Genomic DNA, 19,366 nt, shown 5'->3' on the forward strand with positions numbered 1-19,366 from the left:
GGACTGAAATATACCTTCACTTCCAACTGTGCTGCTTGAGTAGCTTTCCAACTAGTTTATAAACTCAAAACTCAATTCAAACAAATTTTGTTGCCACAGATTTGGTTGCTACTCTTTGTAGTTAGGGCTGGGCGATATGACCAAAATATCATATCATGGTATTTTTCACATTTTTGACGCTATGATGGTATTTGACGGTATTTTATGTTTTTGATTAATAAAAGTTCTAAATTTGCTTTATGAGTAGTGTGTGACCCTAGGGTGGAAACACATATATTCTAAATTATTCCAATGGGTCTTTCTCCATTCTGATCGTTTTATAATGTTCAATTCAACTTCAACCTAAAATAATTTCCTGCATTTCTATCAATTTCTGTATTTCCTGCACTCATTTGAGATCATTTCCATGCTGCCACGATATGGGCAAAAATACTAGGCCCTATTTTTAACCAAATGTTGCAATTGCGATTTAGATTTAGCTAGCCAGCTAACTAGCGATTAGCATTAGTGGCTAACACGATTTAGCTTTTTTTTTTTTTTGTATTTTTTATTTCACCTTTATTTAACCAGGAAGGCTAGTTGAGAACAAGTTCTCATTTGCGACCTGGCCAAGATAAAGCATAGCAGTGTGAACAGACAACAACAGCTTAACTTGCTAAGAAAATACAAACTAGCTGTTTGCAGATGTAAGAAACACAAACTAATATTGTAATTATAGAACGCTTGTGGATTTTCATTAAGATCAAATTGGAAACAACATTGTTGCACGTGCTGCATTGACCATGCCGACTGTATGAAAGTGTCTCGTGGTCAAGCAACAACAAATGTGCTCCTTGAGTGACAGGGGGTGGGACTAGGTCTGTGGGCACAGCGAGGCTCCAAACATTCAAATACCGTTATAGAAGGTAAAGTAAAAACCCAAACCGGTCCCTGCATCAATACCGGTATATAGTAAAATATATACCGCCCAGCCCTATTTGTAGTATACGTACACTACTCCCTAAATATAACAAAAATAAATAAATGATTGTTTGCTATTACATGGGGAATTACATGCACAGTAGCACCTTGTATTCCACTCAATGTTTAGCAAAGGCAGTGTATCCTAAGAAATCAAGTTTGAGCAACAAACTGACAAGACATTTGTTAAGACACAGCTTGTCTTACCGTTCACACATCCACACATAAGTCTTTGTCGAAAATCCTTAAAGGAGCATTTCCATGTACAAATCCCTGTGAGCACTAACATGTGACGTTGATAGGAGCACATCAAACTTGGTGTCAAATGAAAGTTACGAGTCTATATTCTTGAGAAATTAAGTCATACAGTATATACATTTTTCAACCATTTTCCATCCTTAATATTAGGAATAAGCAAAGGCTTTGATTTCTGGCCAAACAGAAGGAAAAGGTGTGATAGAAAACGTATAGCAGAAAAAGTCTTAAAAGGTATCAGAAATAAATCAAATGTTATTTGTCACATGCTTTGTAAACAACAGGGGTAGACTAGCAATGAAATGCTAACTTACGGGTCCTTTTCCAACAATGCAGAGTTAAAGATGAAATAGTGACACGAGGACTGAATACACAGTGAATACCGAATAACAATGACAACAATAATAACAATAACATCAAAGCACAATGTTGACATAAAGACCCCTGCCATCTAATATCAACATTGGAATTATTTGCCTTCTGTAAGTTTATGAAAGGTTGTTAAGATTTGTCATTCTGCATTTCTAATTTCTCTCCCTCATGAGGACGGAGGATTGTGAAAGGTCACAGAAGTAACAAGTAAAGGTAGACCTACCAATTGGTTAGTGTTTTTACTAATAACAATTTGGTTTATGATTTATTAAGTGATTAAAACACATAATTCTGTTACCAAATCGGTAAAAAAACTGTCCTTCCTTCCACTGGCATACTGTTATGTTCAGCTCATAATTGATTTCGTTATCTTTCTGTCGTCATGCGGTCAAACCAAGAGTGTTAAAACAGTCTGAACAACCATTCACTCTCTCTCCCCATCTCTATTCTCTCCAGTTAATGTCACCTCTCCTGGCTCTTACTGACGCCTACCCATTAGCCCCATCTCTCTCCATTTACTGTGACCAGCCCTCTCACCCACTGAGCAGGGACTGACCCCGGACGTCCATGGACATTGAAATTTGGTCCGTCCAAATCTGAACCAATCATTGACATCTGTTTCACAAGTGTGAACAGCAGAATACAGTAGAGCACAGTACAGCACAGCACAGTACATTAAAGAAAACTAGAGTATAGGTCAGTACAATACAGTACTGTAATAGTAACAGTTTAGTACAGTACAGTAGAGCACACTAGATTAGAGTACAGTATAATTTATTGTATTGCACTGTACTCTACTGAACTATACTGTACTGAACTCTACTCTACTGTGATGTGCTTTACTGTAATGCACTCTACTGTGCTCTATTGTGATATACTGTGATGTCCAAACTTCTCAAACATAGACTTCAATGATTGGTACAAATTTGGTCTGTAATGCGGGCGGAGAGCATTACAATAATAACCAGTGTGTACAATAATACCCAAACATGCAAAGGAGGATAGTACATAATTATACCTTTGTGTACCTATTCAGGATACATCACCATGAAAAGAATGACATCCATAATTATGTATTTCTGTATAGTACAGATCAGGGACCCATGATGTCATTCTGTTACCAACATTCTGTTACCAAGTGTTAATCCACTTCACTTACTGTAGTCACATTTTTTCAAACTCAAAGTGCCATGTCATAGCTGACACCCCATTCTTTCGGCAAACATCTTTAAATCCTAATTCAGAATAGATATTTAACAGCGTTTTGAAAATGTGGTCACACAAAAAACTGAGGGAGATTTTACCATCATTCCGTTACCAAACATCTGCACTGTTCTTCGAGTAAATGTGTTTTTGTAAAATGTTCAGTGGAAATTGTTAGAAGTAGTCCTGCATGGTTTGTTTAACTTTGCAATCAATGGTTTTTGTTTGGCATACTTTTAAAGTGAAAGATCTGAGTCTCATCGTCATTCTGTTACCGTGGAATTGCCTAAAGACAATCCCAGTGAAAAAACTGAGGAGGAGATACTTCTTGTTACAACGACAACTCCTCATCCGACATCGCACCTGAGAGGTTTCAGATATCTCACTTTACCATTTGACCTCAAATGTGATAATACAATAGAAAATGCGAATTAAATCTGTCTCACACAAAAAGCACATCATTATCAGAGCAGCTAGCATAGTTAGTCTGTTTACTAAAACGACGCAAGTTCAAGTCAACAATAAAACCTCATCTTCTCATTGAGAGGACCACAATGGAAACAAGTCTCTTCACTTTTTTGGATCCTCACAGTTTTGGTATATTTATCTATTGCCTTGTTTGTCCAACATTTTGCGTATTTAAATTGTCAAATAAAATAAAATAAAACTGACACACTAGCCTAGCTACCCGAGCTAGCATTGTGACGTTTAAAGCTGGACCGCAAAAAAAAAAAACACTGGGTGATGGACAGGATAGGCTGGAAGCGGAAGTATGGAACTCATTTCGCCAGCAGGTGCCATGTTCCCCAGTTGGACGTGCGCCTGGCAGCAGTGGGGGGATGAAACTGTTAGACCATGACAACCCAGCGGGTTGCTCGTAGAGACTGGGAATGACAGCTAGCAACAGAGACAACAGAGTACAGAAGGGAAGATGCTGAGAGAGAGACTCTCTGTGTTGTAGCATGCTCAGACATTTACGAGAGTCAAACGGAGTGAGGGGGAAGAGAGGTATAGTAAATAACAGTTTTACAGATGCAGAGATGGAAAGATTGTGTTAATGACTGTCTTGGCTAATGGAGATGATTGGAAGGGGTCTAGCCTAAACAAACCGTGTCAGTGTGTCGATATGGCTGGGATCGTACCAAGTTCCACAATTGAGGGTGGGGGAGATGGAAAAAATAACATCAGTGACCCTGCATGCATGGATAATCAGCCCCACTACCGCTAAGTGACTAGGGATCAGGTTGAGGGAACACTACTTATTATAGACACCTATAAATACACAACACCTATCGCTAATCCATGCATAGCCAATGTTAGTCGTGATCCATTTTAGTCATTTAGCAGACGCTCTTATCCTGAGCAATTAGGGTTAAGTGCCTTGCTCAAGGGCAGAACAATTTTTCACCTAGTTGGCTGGGGGATTCAAACCAGCAACCTTTTGGTTACTGGCCCAACACTCCTAACCGCTAGGCTACCTGCTGCCCCCAGTGTATCGATATACTGAGGGCGGCAGGTAGCCAATCTCTCTCTCTCTCTTGTTAAGATGCCGTGTGAAGGAACATCAAGGCCCTCTCCTGAACACTGCTCAAAGCAGTGGTGTTCAAGTGCCGAATGTACAGTAGCATATGACTTCAGATCATTCACACAATTCTGGTTCTCGGTCTACAGACAGCCTGGATTGAGTCAGCTACCTTGGAAGACTGGAAGGAAGGACATTGTCCTCTGGGGAACCATGTGTGGGCCTGGCTAGTTTCCCTGGTGATGGTGTGTTTGTGCCTGGGCTGTAAAGCTTAATGTCCTCCCCAGCTCCCATCTCATACAGTGCAAATTGGAGGCTTCTATCTCATGGGGCCAGGGAGCAATGACTACACAGACAGAGAAAACAAGGTGGCAGGTAACCTAGTGGTTAGAGAGGCAAGCCAGCAACTGAAGGAATGAATCATTAGATAATTTGTTTTGGGACTGTACATATGTAGCTTGTTTTACTTCGCAGGTTCAGGAATGGCTGAAGAATTGCAACATTTACCTGGAGCTAACTCTGCAAATAGCACTGCTGGGTGATTTGAAAAGTCAAAGTCAATCGATCGATAAAATAATAATACTCTTAGCAAAAATGTTTATCTTTAATTTACAATCTGTTGAAACTATGTGAATAGAAAGGTTCAGAACTTTTGTGAAACATCACAGCACAGTTGAAAAATATATGGCAAATAGAAATCAAAACTGGATGGTGTTCACAGATAGATGGGAGGAGTTGAGGGTAGCTGAAGGATGGGACTAAAAACAAACAAAAGATAACTATTGTAAAATATACTGTTTCCATAAAATGCATATTGTATGTATATGTCACGCCCTGACCTTAGAGAGCCTTTTTATTCTCTATTTTGGTTAGGTCAGGGTGTGACTAGGGTGGGTACTCTAGTTTTTTGGATTTCTATGTTGGCCTGGTATGGTTCCCAATCAGAGGCAGCTGTCTATCGTTGTCTCTGATTGGGGGTCATATTTAGGCAGCCTTTTTCCACCTGTTGTGTGTGGGATCTTATTTCTGTGTAGTTGCCTGTGAGCACTGCTTGAACTTCACGGTTGTTTATTCTTTATTGTTTTTTTGTGAGTTTCATTGATTAAATCATGTGGAACTCTACGCACGCTGTGCCTTGGTCCATTTATTCAACAAACGATCGTGACAGTATAAGCTGGAAGTAAAAGCCTAATAAGTGTTGTTGTCCATTAGTTTACTCCAATTAAGGGAGGGGTGGTAGGGTTAAGAGAAAAAAATAAAGGAAAATATATTAAAATATATATACACTGAACAAAAATATAAACGCAACATGTAAAGTGTTGGTCCCTTGTTTCATGAGCTGAAATAAAAGATCCCAGGTTCTTCAAAGGGTTCCATACACACAAAAAGCTTATTTATCTCAAATATGTTTATATCCCTGTTAGTGAGAATTTCTCCTTTGCCAAGATAATCCATCCACCTGACAGGTGTGGCATATCAAGAAGCTTATTAAAGAGGCATGATCATTACACAGGTGCACCTTGTGCTGGGTACAATAAAAGGCCACTCTAAAATGTGCAGTTTTGTCACACAACACAATGCCACAGATGTCTCAAGTTTTGAGGGAGTGTGCAATTGCCATGCTGACTGCAGGAATGTCCACCAGAGCTGTTGGCAGAGTATTCATCATTAATTTCTCTACCATAAGCTGCCTCCAACGTTGTTTTAAAGAATTTGGTAATATGTCCAACCGGCCTCACAACCACAGACCATGTGTATGGCATCATGTGGGTGAGCAATTTGCTGATGTCAACATTGTAAACAGAGTGCCCCATGGTGGCGGTGGGGTTATGGTATGGGCAGGCAGGCATAAATTACGGACAATGAACACAATTGAATTTTACCGATTGTCAATTTGAAATTTGAATACCGCAACAAGATCCTGCGGCCCAATTTTGGGGGGTATCTGTGACCAACAGATGCATATCTGTATTCTCAGTCATGAAATCCATAGACTAGGGCCTAACAAATTTATTTAAATTTACTGATTTCCTCATATGAACTGTAACTCAGTAAAATCGTTGAAATTGTTGCATGTTGTGTTAATATTTATGTTCAGTATATATATTTTTTTTAAACAATCTATCTGCAATATTAAAGCTGATCTACCCCCTCTAAATATGGCAGGAAGTGAGCTGGCAACCGGAGCGTTACTGGTAACAAATCCTAGAAGCCATTGACTGCCGTTGTGCCCTTGAGCGAGGCTCTTAACTCCCCACAACAACAGCTTCTCGGGCACCTAGTGTACCTGCCCCCCCACACCTCTCTAAAAAACCTGTATATGTATGTGTGGCTTTCAGAGGGGTTGGGTTGAAAGTGGAAGACACATTCACAGTTGGACCTTGTATGCAACTGACAAATAAAGCGATCTTTATCTTAAAGTCCCGTTGTCCTAATGAAAGAGGTAATTCAGCTTGAGTTGCCATGGTTAGAATAGGAATCTTTTTTGTTTTAGTGTCTTTACTCGGCTTTGTCCAGGTGGGGTGCAACTGGACAATAATACAGAGTTTGGTTATAGATGGTAGGAAAATAATGGATGTTGATATTTTGTTGGAAGTCTCAGGATGTCCTATTGTAATGTTAATGGAGTGCTAATCAAACAGGATTTTGCTGTAAATTCCTGTATCTATCAAACTTTGTCCTATGTTTTCATACATCCAAAGTAGTCTTCTGTTGAGATGAGTTCATATCCTATGCCATTGACTGTGTAGATGCAGATAAATGCCTCAAACCCATATGAATGGAAAAACCAGGTACTCAATAAAATAAGGAAATTAGACGGTGCGTATTTCCCATTAATTTGGGGTCTAAGCATATACGAGAACTACACAACTGATGGCAGGGATAAGAACTCCTCTCAAAATAAGACTTTTGAGATCTATAAACATCTGACAATCTTTGGAGTGAACTATCCCTTTAAGAATAGATACAGTACATCAAAGTCTTGGCAATGGATGACAGACAGTCTCCCCACATAGGCAGAGAGAAAAGCCAAGCATCCATCACCAAATGATTAGACAGCAACGTAACCACTAGGACTATTTGATCCACCCTCTCATTTTTCATTTTCAATCCCACCTGGATAAATTTATAACACCAACTCACTCAGGTTGAATAATATAATTCACAGGAGAATTTTACAAGACAAGCATACACTGAGTGTACAAAACATTAGAAACACCTTCCTAATATTGAGTTGCATCCCCCTTTGCCCTCAGGACAGCCTCAATTTGTTGGAGCATGGACTGAATCTACAAGGTGATGAAAGCGTTCCACAGGGATACTGGCCCATGTTGACTCCAATGCTTCCCACAGTTGTGTCAAGTTGTCTGGGTGTTCTTTGGTTGGTGGACCATTCTTTATACATACAGGAAACTGTTGAGTGTGAAAAACCCAGCAGCATTGCAGTTCTTACACACAAACCGGTGAGCCTGGCATCTACTACCATATCCCGTTCAAAGGCACTTAAATATTTTGTCTTGCCCATTCACCCTCTGAATGGCACACATACACAATCCATGTCTCAATAGTCTCAAGGCTTAAAAATCCTTCTTTAACCTGTCTCCTCCCCTTCATCTACACTGATTGAAGTGGATATAACAAGTGACATCAATAAGGGATCATAGCTTTCAGCTGTATTCACCTGGTCAGTCTACAGTGGACTACAAAATTATTGGGACAGTGACAACTTGTTTTTGTGAGAAAGTTACAGACGCACAAATATCATTCCCCCCCAAAAATGCTAATCTCCCGTGTTGCTGTAATGCTGAGAGGTTAACAGGACTTGGGGGTTTGATATTTGTGCATCTGTAACTTTCTTTCCTCTCTGGGGAGGTTCCCATTGCTTAGAAGGCAGCCACAGTGCGCCCTTTATTTAAAGGGGGAGATCAAGCTGATCCTAACTTTTAAAGACCAATTTCGATTTTGCCTTGTTAATCAAAAGTGTTTTTCAAACAGTATATTTATATTTTCCAACGGGGCTAAACATTTGGGTGAGATGTTTTTTTCTCGCCTGAGTAGCCTCATTTCACTGCCCCAAAAATGTTTTAACCATCTAGTGTTCAGTGAAATAACAACACAACGTCAAATACAGGTAGCCTAGTCAAATAATTAACATCCAATCACATTAACCGTTACTCTCTTGCGGGAAACCTTCACTCTTGCGCAGACATTTAGAAACGAAACATGACAATTTGAAAAATAAGCCACGGGAGTTTTTTGAGCGAGAATAAAGACGACTTTCGGGTAGTACGACATGTATAAAAGCAACATATACCATTAACAAGAAGGGGCTAGAAGCGTCTTACATGGTGAGCTACCGAGTGGCCCCATAATATTGTGGATTACTTCATTCTTCCTGCTGCTGCGGATATGGCTGGAACAATGCTGGGGGAAAAGGCCAAAAAAACTATACAGACAATGCCTTCATCAAACAACACTGTTTCATGGCGCATAAGTGACATGACAGGAGACGTTTTGAAACAATTACTGCTTTGCATACAAGCCAATGAATTATATGCGTAACAGCTGGATGAGTCAACAGACGTGGCGAGCCTGGCACAGCTCCTGGTATATGTCCGTTACGTTTAAGGGGGTCAATTAAGGAAGACATCCTCTTCTGCAAACCACTGGAAACCAGGACAACATGAGAGGATATTTTTAAAGTACTGAACAGCTTTGTGACATCAAATGGAATTTGGTGGTCAAAATGCGTTGGCATCTGTACTGATGGCGCAAAAGCCATGACAGGGAGACATAGTGGAGTGGTAAAGCGTGTGCAAGCAGTTGCTCCCGACGCCACTTGGGTACACTGCAGCATCCACCGAGAGGCTCTTGCTGCCAAGGGAATGCCTGACAGCTTGAAAGACGTTTTGGACACTACAGTGAAAATGGTTAACTTTGTTATTAAAGCAAGGCCCCTGAACTCTCGTGTATTTTTTGCATTATGCAATGATACGGGCAGCGACCATGTAATGCTTTTACAACATACAGAAGTGCGCTGGTTATCAAGGGGCAAAGTATTGACACGTTTTTTGGAATTGAGAGACTAGCTTAAAGTTTTCTTTACTGACCATAATTTTCACTTGTCTGACTTGCATTACGCTTGCATTATGACAAGTTTTTCTTGCCTGAATGATCTGAATCTAGGATTACAGGGACTCTCCCCAACTATATTCAATGTGTGGGACAAAACTGAGGCTATGATTAAGAAGTTGGAGCTCTTCTCTGTCCGCATTAACAAGTACAACAGACAGGTCTTTCCATCATTGTATGACTTTTTGTGTGCAAATGAACTCAAGCTTACAGACAATGTCAAATGTTATATAGCGAAGCACCTGAGTGAGCTGGGTGCGCAATTACGCAGGTACTTTCCAGAAACGGACGACACAAACAACTGAATTTGTTATCCCTTTCATGCCCTGCCTCCAGTCCACTTACCGATATCTGAACAAGAGAGCCTCATCTAAATTGCAACAAGCGGTTCTGTGAAAATTGAATTTAATCAGAAGCCACTGCCAGATTTCTGGATAGGGCTGATGCCCTTTGCACTGACACTGATGCCCTTCGCAACCACGTACCTCAGTGAGAGTGGATTCTCAGCCCTCACTAGCATGAAAACTAAATACAGGCACAGAGTGTGTGGGAAATGCTTTAAGACTGAGACTCTCTCCAATACAACCCAACATTGCAGAGTTATGTGCATCCTTTCAAGCACACCCTTCTCATTAAACTGTGGTGAGTTATTCACAATTTTTTATGAACAAATAAGGTTTTATATGTAAGATGGCTAAATAAAGAGCAAAATTAATGATTACTATTATATTATTATTTGTGCCCTGGTCCTATAAGAGCCGGGTTGTGACAAAAACTCACATTCCTTTTTATGTTAAATAAATGTATCGTATAGTGTGATGGCAAAAAACAACATTTGAGAGTGCGCTGACCCTGGTGCTAGAGGGGGTATGCAGCTGGAGGTTGAATGTTTGAAGGGGTATAGGACTATAAAAAGTTTGGGAACCACTGCGGTAGTCCATTCCATTCTTGTAGGCCGGCTAAGGAGTATTGGTGTCTCTGAAAGGTCTTTGGTCTGGATTGCTAACTACCTCTCTCAAAGAGTGCAGTGTATAAAATTAGAACAGCTGCTGTCTCTTCCACTGCCTGTCACCAAGGGAGTACCCCAAGGCTTGATCCTAGGCCCCATGCTCTTCTCAATTTACATCAGCAACATAGCTCCGGCAGTAGGAAGCTCTCTCCTCCATTTATATGCAGGTGATACAGTCTTATACTCAGCTGGCTCCTCCACGGATTATGTGTTAAACTCTCTACAACAAAGCTTCTTTAGTGTCCAACAAGCTTTCTCTGCCATTAACCTTGTTCTGAACACCTCCAAAACAAAGGTCATGTGGTCATGTCGTTTGGCTCTCCCCACCGGTGTGATTACAACCTCATACAAGTACCTGGGAGTAGGGCTAGACGGTACACTGTCCTTCTCTCAGCACATATTAAATAAAGTTTCAATTAAAAGAATATCAATTTTTTTAAATCACGATTCATTCATGATTATCCGTAATCATGGTAGCATCCACATTAATGTTTATTTACAATACAAAGTGACTCCAAAATGACACAATACATGATTTATCATTCGTATAATCTGGAAAAAAAGAAAAAGAAAAATCAAACGCATCCAAGAAATGTGTAGTCACATGCTTGATGTAGTCATTGCGTGCTACGAATATGGGACCAAATAACTAACTTTTTACTACCTTAATAAACATATTGCTCTTTATTTTGAAATAACACAAATGGAATCATGTAATAACCATAAAAGTGTTAAACAAATCCAAATATTTGAGATTCTTCAAATAGCCACCCTTTGCCTTGATGACAGCTTTGCACAATCTTGGAATTCTTTCAACCAGCTCCAATTTGCATACTGCCCCAATAGGTCCACTGACGATGCAATCGCCATCACACTGCCCTATCCCATCTGGACATAAGGAATACCTATGTAAGAATGCTGTTCATTGACTACAGCTCAGCATTTAACACCATAGTACCCTCCAAACTTGTCATTAAGCTCGAGACCCTGGGTCTCAACCCCGCTCTGTGCAACTGGGTCCTGGACTTTCTGACAGGCCGCCCCCAGGTGGTGAAGGTAGGAAACAACATCTCTACCCCGCTGATCCTCAACACTGGGGCCCCACAAGGGTGCGTGCTCAGCCCCCTCCTGTACTCCCTGTTCACCCATGACTGCGTGGCCATGCACGCTTCCAACTCAATCATCAAGTTTGCAGACGACACTACAGTGGTAGGCCTGATTAACAACAACGACGAGACAGCCTACAGGGAGGAGGTGAGGGCGCTCGGAGTGTGGTGTCAGGAAAATAACCTCTCACTCAACGTCAACAAAATAAAGGAGATTATCGTGGACTTCAGGAAACAGCAGAGGGAGCACCCCTCCATCCACATCGACGGGACAGTAGTGGAGAAGGTGGAAAGTTTTAAGTTCCTCGGCGTACACATCGAGGACAAACTAAAATGGTACACCCACACAGACAGCGTGGTGAAGAAGGCGCAACAGCGCCTCTTCAACCTCAGGAGGCTGAAGAAATTTGGCTTGTCATCTAAAACACTCACAAACTTTTACAGATGCACAATCGAGAGCATCCTGCCAGGATGTATCACCGCCTGGTACGGCAATTGCACCGCCCTCAACAGCAAGGCTTTCCAGAGGGTAGTGAGGTCTGCACAACGTATCACCGGCGGCAAACTACCTGCCCTCCAGGAAACCTACAGCACCCGATGTCACAGGAAGGCCAAAAATATCATCAAGGACAACAACCACCCAAGCCACTGCCTGTTCACCCCGCTATCGTACAGAAGGCGAGGTCAGTACAGGTGCATCAAAGCATGGTACCGAAAGACTTAAAAACAGCTTCTATCTCAAGGCCATCAGACTGTTAAACAGCCATCACTAACATAGAGAAGTTGCTGCCAACATACAGACTAAAATCTCTGGCCACTTAAATAAACGGACTTAATAAAGGTATTACTAGTCACTTTAAATAACGCCACTTTTAATAATGTTTACATATCCTACATTACTCATCTCATGTATATACTGTATTCTACACCATCTACTGCATCTGCCTATGCCATCGCTCATCCATATATTTATATGTACATATTCTTATTCATCCCTTTACATTTGTGTGTATTTGTGTGTATTAGGTAGTTGTTGTGAATTTGTTAGATTACTTGTTAGATTTTACTGCATAGTCGGGACTAGAAGCACAAGCATTTTGCTACACTCGCATTAACATCTGCCAACTATGTGTATGTGACCAATAAAATTTGATTTGATTTTGATTTTGACCTGGAATGCTTTTCCAACAGTCTTGAAGGAGTTCCCACATATGCTCAGCACTTGTTGGTTGCTTTTCCATCACTCTGCGGTCCAACTCATCCCAATCCATCTCAATTTGGTTGTTTTCGGGGGATTGTGGAGGCCAGGTCATTTGATGCAGCACTCCATCACTCTCCCTCTTGATAAAATAGCCCATACACAGCCTGGCGGTGTGTTGAGTCATTGTCCTGTTGAAAAACTAATTCACACAGTCTCCTCTGAACAGTTGAACAATTTCTGAGTCTGGTAATTCTAATGAACTTATCCTCTGCAGCAGAGGTAACTCTGGGTCTTCCTGTATCATTTCAAATCCAAAGTGCTGGAGTACAGAGCCAAAACAACAACATTACTGTCCCAATACTTTTGTCACTCACTGCATGTCATGGAAAGAGCAGGTGTTCCTAATGTTTTGTACACTCAGTGTAAAAGAACGCATAGCGGCGGTAATCCATAACATAATAAAACAAACTGAAATCAAAACCTCATGCTTTGCTTTGACTGAGAGAACTGCGTGAACCCAATTCATATTAGCACAGACATACTTAAGGAGAGAAGTACTAACAATAACAAAAGTCAACATTGACCAAGATAATGTTAAGCTTTAGGAACATGCAGCAGCTCCTTGAGGTGCCTAGGGATCATTCGTTTTTCAGTAATCTAGTGAGTTATCCATGCCTAGCAACTATTGGCATGGAACACTGTCAATGCACAATAGGAAGAAAACGTCAATGATTCCCCTTTAGCAGGCACCAGACGTGTGCAAACTGGGCTCTGGGTGCATGCAGACTGAGAATATTACTATGCGCTTAACAGGAATTAGACATAGGCTACTGTAATAGAAAAGGCATGTATTCATCCTTTTGTAAGGTTCATGGGGAACTGTAAATTTGGAAAGTGTTTCCTATGATAAAATCCTGCTTATTGGTCTATTCTCTGCACCCGACTTGTCCTTTTCAGTCAAGTGTATGAGGAGGAGGATACTATGTAGGAGCACAAAGAAAAGAGGCATACAAGGCTAGGTGGTTTGTGGCTGAGTGGACAACACCATCAGGCTGCTCTTGCTGAGGCCAAAGGTGCTAGATGCTGGTTGCTGATTCCTGTTCACTTATTACTCCTCTGACTCACATCCGATTTGTATTCAAATTCTCTCTCTCTCTCTCTGCCCTGATTAAAGTGAATTTCCCTAAGGCAGTGCTGTGGTGACTGTTCGTGACACCAGTGTTTACCACCTCTCCATCAGCCATGCTTGGGAAGCAAGTCACATCTATGGGACAATTTAGAAATGGATAAACGTGGCCATTTGCATCAAAGGTAGCACCGCAGGCCATTGAGGTCCATTGAAGCTTGCCAAAACTTTGCAAAACTAAAATACAGACATCAAGGGTCAGAAAGCTCATGGCTCCAATCAGGTGACATGTTTACTTTTTACTTTTTAAATTAAACAGTCAACTATTAAATGTGCAAAATGCAGAAATTACTCTGCCATTTCCTGGTTGCTAAAATTCTAATAATTCGTCTAAATTTCAGTTTATGTGACAAAACCAGCAAGTTAGTATTTGGAATCATTGTACCATCTAAACTGTCATGAAATATCTTTTCAATAACCAGAAATATTGTATTTTCAGCTGTTTGAAGCTGGTGTACAAAACCGGAAGTACAAGACACAAAAACAACACTTAAGAACGGTAAGCATAGAAATAACGCACATAGAACAGATCTACTGCTTCTTAGACTTGCTTTCATACGTATAAAAGTCACACCGTAAAAAAAAATCACAACAGCTGTAATGGAAACAGGAGGTTTCGTTACAATTTTATAAATGCAGACAGATCATTTGTTTGTGTCTGTAAAATTAATTATGCAAGAAATGGTGGTGGAAACGTCTTTATGTGTAAACATTTATATAATAACCATCATATCGAAGTAAACTTGGAGTCACGCGATGATATGGTGTGTGGTCCTCCCTCTACGACTCAGGAAGGCATGCAGTTTATTAGGCTACAGATGAAATAACTTATGATGGGTGGTGAAAGTGCACAGTGATCTTGATGCTCCTTTCCAAGAAATATCGAGGGTCTGATTCTGTTGACATGATGATCGATGTTTGGCTGCCGTTTGACAAATAAAAATATTCTTATCCATAATAATCTCATCATGTAGACTAGCCTACTACCCGCACAGCCTACCCACATTTGCTATTTAACACAACAGTTTCTGTGACAAATGGAAACACATTGAACTTTAACATTTTCTTCAGTACATGAAAGCTTAAGCGAAAAAGTACATTTTGTGTGCACTACTTCATCACGCACTGATTTGTATCCACAACAAGTCTGTTTGGTTGAAACACACCACTGGTGGGAAAATGCTACATTTTCTTTACGCATATTTTAGAATATTCCCATGAAAATCTGTCTCCAATTGGATGGAAACCTAGCTAGTGAGAATGACAGATCTATAACTAACATTTCTATATTTTGTCGGGTCGCACAAAAAGTTACATATTGCAGCTTTAAAACAATAAATATGGGCCTTGTTTTGTGAGCACAATTGTTGATCATTAACAGATTCCATTTAATCGTGAGAGACCAAATACTTTCACCTCAGCAGAATTTGAGACTGTGACTGTACTGTACGCACAGTGTGAATGTGTAAACTCTAGGACTTGGTTGGCTATCTCCTGTGTTCAATGTGATTGGTCAGTCGTCTTCTGGGCATTGCTCTATATGTACATACAGTATGCACAGAATTAGAGTTGAATGTACAAAACATCCACAAATATATGTTTATAACATATCATGTCACCTACCCACAGCAAAAGAAGTGCAAAACTGAAATTTAAGTTGTCAAAATAATTTAGTTTGAAGTGATTGGACTTTGTTTTACAATATGGTTTATTTAATCTATGGTGCTGAGGTGATTATTTTCATTCCATTGTAAAAATGTACAGGCAAGCTGTATTTTGCAACATTGTGTTAATTAACTTCACTCAATAATTTCATAGCAGCATCATTTGTTATGTTTTCATTTTCAGTCTGCTCTCATAACAAGTCCTCATAACATGTGCAAAACCTACATCTCCAGAGTGTAGGCCTATCACTATTCTCAAGAGAATAAATTACTCAATATTATTTGCATCATATTTGTCCAATATTTGCAAAAGAGCAGGTCACATTTTTCTTACCATGCAAAGAAAAATGAATGTGGTAGGCTTATGTTACCGAAGGTTGTCATCCAATTTGTTTAGGCTATGTATTCATAGGCTAATAGACACGAACTGATTATTGGAACCAAATAATAAATCCTCATGCATGCAATAATCAAACCACTTACTTTGACTATCGAATTTCCTAATGATGGTATCGAGGAAAGTATTCTGTGGTGCCACGTGACCCCTTCGGACTGGCATCTTTGCTGTACGCTATCCCACTGGAGTTGTTGGACTTTCTGTCGCCGATGCTGACCTCTACGTCGACGAGTCCCGACAAACGGACGACATTCACTGTGCCCTCGTCATAGAATAATAAATACTGTAATCCTCGACCTACGTTTTTGTAACTTCATGAGATGGACCAAGTGGACAGTCCTCTAAGTGAAAAGTAGCGTTCTAGAAATGAGCGTCCACTTTATTTGCGCGCCAGGGGGATCGCGAGGCAGTTTCCAGTTTCCAAAGAGAGGAGCCCGTGTTTGTTTACGTCCCTTGAGCTGTCAAAAATGATATCCTCTCAGGTGAATGGCAAGACGAGAGGTTACTTCTTGTCATTTGTCATTGCAGACTCTGGGGAGGGGGAGTCGGTCAGCCTGCCAAGGAACCTTGGTTTTGCCATAGTTGCGTCCTTTTTTCTCTCCTACTGGCCTTATTCTTCCCTGTTTCCGTGCACCCGATGGAAGCAACAGAGAGAAACCAGTAGTCTAGTTGAAGAAAACGTAGGGTAACGTCCGTACTAGGTCGTTGAGATGTGATCGCTCTGGAGGAGAGTGGTCTGTGCGCTCAACATTGATGATTTCTGCTTACCAGTGGTGGCGACTGCGCCTGTTTAACCCTTCGTCGTCGGCAAATAGAACTGTTGAAATATTGGCTGACAATAGAAAGCACAACCTCGTCAGCCATTACATATAATCATCATTTTGATAATTATGTGGTCAGTAATATAAATATCCTATATTAATTCAGCCCATCTAGCATAGAAGCAGCGCAGGCGAATTAACAAAGGGAAAGAGATGCGACTATTCTGAAGAACTGCCTGCTGTAACTACAGAGAGCTAACAGCATCTGGTTTAAAATAGGTTAAACCAAACAGCTGCCTCTGTTGTCAAACGGTTAGGTGTCTGTGACAGTCCACACAGGTGCAGCTGCATTTACATTCACAGGTGTAGGCTAACCCACATGACATCACTGCGTGGGCTAAGGTTTTCACCGAACTGGCACACACAACAGTCGTTATTCAGTGTGAGGCTGTGAGTCTAATTCCACATTAAAGGTGAAATTGCAATCGAAAATCCAATGCGTTGACTCACCTCTTTGACAAAATGCGCTTTTTTGAGACTGTGCGCTTTGTTCATTTCATGGAAGGATGCTGGGACTTCACCCTCAGCTGTCTCATAATGAAGGGGCTTCAGACCAGCAGACACGTCACTGCCTATGCAAGAGCACTGGATGTGGGGTTCCCCTTTCGTCACAAGTGCGCGATAGACAAAGGGCGCGCCCCGCGTGCAGTATGCATGTTGTTGGTACTGTCTGATCCACTTTGATGTCATTTTACAGCATGAAGCGCAACTCTCCCAACCGATACACAGTATCCTCTTAACTAAATACAAAAAAAAACACACAATAACACATTCTGTCCTGATAGACTTTAATGTATTTTATTATTAAGGCGGTAATGTGAAGTGGAGGGGATCAATAGCGCTCCGCGGGGCTGCGAGCTTCCTCCCTCTCGTTCCAACTCCCTTATTTAGTCAGGAGGAGAGAGGACACAGTCACGCGGTAGTCTCATGTAAGCGTCCCCCAGTGAGCTCTTCCAGCCTGCCTTCCGTTGTGAAACGCTCTCTCTTTCTCTCTGAGACCTCTTGTTTCAATTTTACACGCCAGTCTTTTCACAGAGACATGCATAGGATATGTGCATAGATTTACCAAATCTACTGGTATAGATGTCACATTCAGCAGCAAACATAATATTACATAATCTTTAAATATGTATATATATTTTACAGAATAATACATTGAAACAGAAAATGTTTTCATAAAATCCACTAGTGATTTATTAGAAAAGTAGCAAAACACTGTACAGTGTAAAGGATCTGAGAGTTTCAGAAGGCACTCTATGATTGTTGATACAGTGTAAAGGATTTGAGAGTTTCAGAAGGCACTCTATGATAGTTGATCCAGTCATATAATGACTATGGACCACAGGAAATCAGGACACCTGGTCTGTCCACCCGTCTGTCTGTCTGTCCCTCTGCATACACACACACTAGGCCTATACACACACACTCAGCGTCTGGACAGATCTCCCCCTGTGTATGAAAAGAATGCAAACACACCCATGAAATAAGAGGTATTGAAGATAATTGCTTTGTAATAACAATGCCAAATTATCATATATCGTGTTTCTACATCTGCATTGCTTGCTGTTTGGTGTTTTAGGCTGGGTTTCTGTATAGCATTTTGTGTCATCGGCTGATGTAAAAAGGGCTTTATAAATAAATACATTTGATTGATATCAAGAGTAACACAGATTGGCAGCTGTGATTTTCCTTAAATGTAGTCTTCATGCCTCCCGAGTGGCGCAGCGGTCTCACATGCTGACCACACCGCCCGAGTCGCGTGCGCGAGTGTTTTGCAAAATAAATGGACACATACATGTTATTCTATCATTGCCCACACACTGCACGCGCGCGTCAACGAGCGTCTGCGTAGCCAGGTGCTAAAATAGAACTTGGTTCTATCTGTGAAGCTTCACGCGCTGCAAGTCCCGCCTCTCCCATCTCCTCATTGGTTTTTAGGAGCATATACCCACGTGGGTGATTTAAAGATGGACTGAGGTCCACACTCCAGTACAGTTGGTGGTGGTAATGCACCTTATAGTGTGTTGTCAATCGCCATATAAAGTCCAAAGAAGAAGAAGAAGCCTGAAGCAGGAGAGATTACTAGAAACAAACTCGGTTTACCCTTTTATCTGTGGATTAATTGTTGGACTAGAGGACCTTGTGCATTTCAGGTAAAATAACAGCTCAATGTTCATATCCCAGGACAAATTAGCTAGCAACAGCAAGCTAGCTGGCTAAATTGCCATAAATGCTTAATGCTTTTCGATCTGTCCCCAAATCAATATAATTGGTTCAGAGTTCATTTTGATATTTCAACCTACGTGTCCTGATTACGTCTGGTGTGGGAGGAGAAAATAAACATGCGCGCGATGCAGGCTTCACTACAGATCCGGGTTCGATCCCGGGTTGTGTCGCAGCCGGCCATGAGGCGACGCACAATTGGCACAGCATCGTCCAGGTTAGGGGACGGTTTGGCCGGCCGGGAGATCCTTGTCCCATCACACTCTAGCGACTATGGCGGGCCTGGCGCATGCACGCTGACACAGTGTTTCCTC

The 19,366-nt window shown here is 41.1% G+C and overlaps 2 protein-coding genes across 2 annotated transcripts in view; both read right to left on the minus strand.

Annotated features, from left to right (window-relative positions):
• The window catches only part of LOC139531813 (voltage-gated inwardly rectifying potassium channel KCNH2-like), a 291,029-nt gene extending 273,691 nt beyond the window's left edge, over window positions 1–17,338 (minus strand). Inside the window, exon 1 of the mRNA XM_071328675.1 lies at window positions 16,095–17,338. Within this exon, the coding sequence (XP_071184776.1) occupies window positions 16,095–16,170 (76 nt within the window). The 5' untranslated portion in view covers window positions 16,171–17,338. The remainder of the gene's footprint in view (window positions 1–16,094) is intronic.
• A 659-nt stretch (window positions 17,339–17,997) lies between these two features.
• Window positions 17,998–19,366, minus strand: part of sspo (SCO-spondin) — a 76,738-nt gene continuing 75,369 nt past the window's right edge. The window contains exon 111 of the mRNA XM_071331073.1: window positions 17,998–18,278. Within this exon, the coding sequence (XP_071187174.1) occupies window positions 18,256–18,278 (23 nt within the window). The 3' untranslated portion in view covers window positions 17,998–18,255. The remainder of the gene's footprint in view (window positions 18,279–19,366) is intronic.

The sequence above is a fragment of the Salvelinus alpinus genome, chromosome 10 (genome assembly GCF_045679555.1).
Source record: "Salvelinus alpinus chromosome 10, SLU_Salpinus.1, whole genome shotgun sequence".
Lineage (NCBI taxonomy): Eukaryota > Metazoa > Chordata > Actinopteri > Salmoniformes > Salmonidae > Salvelinus > Salvelinus alpinus.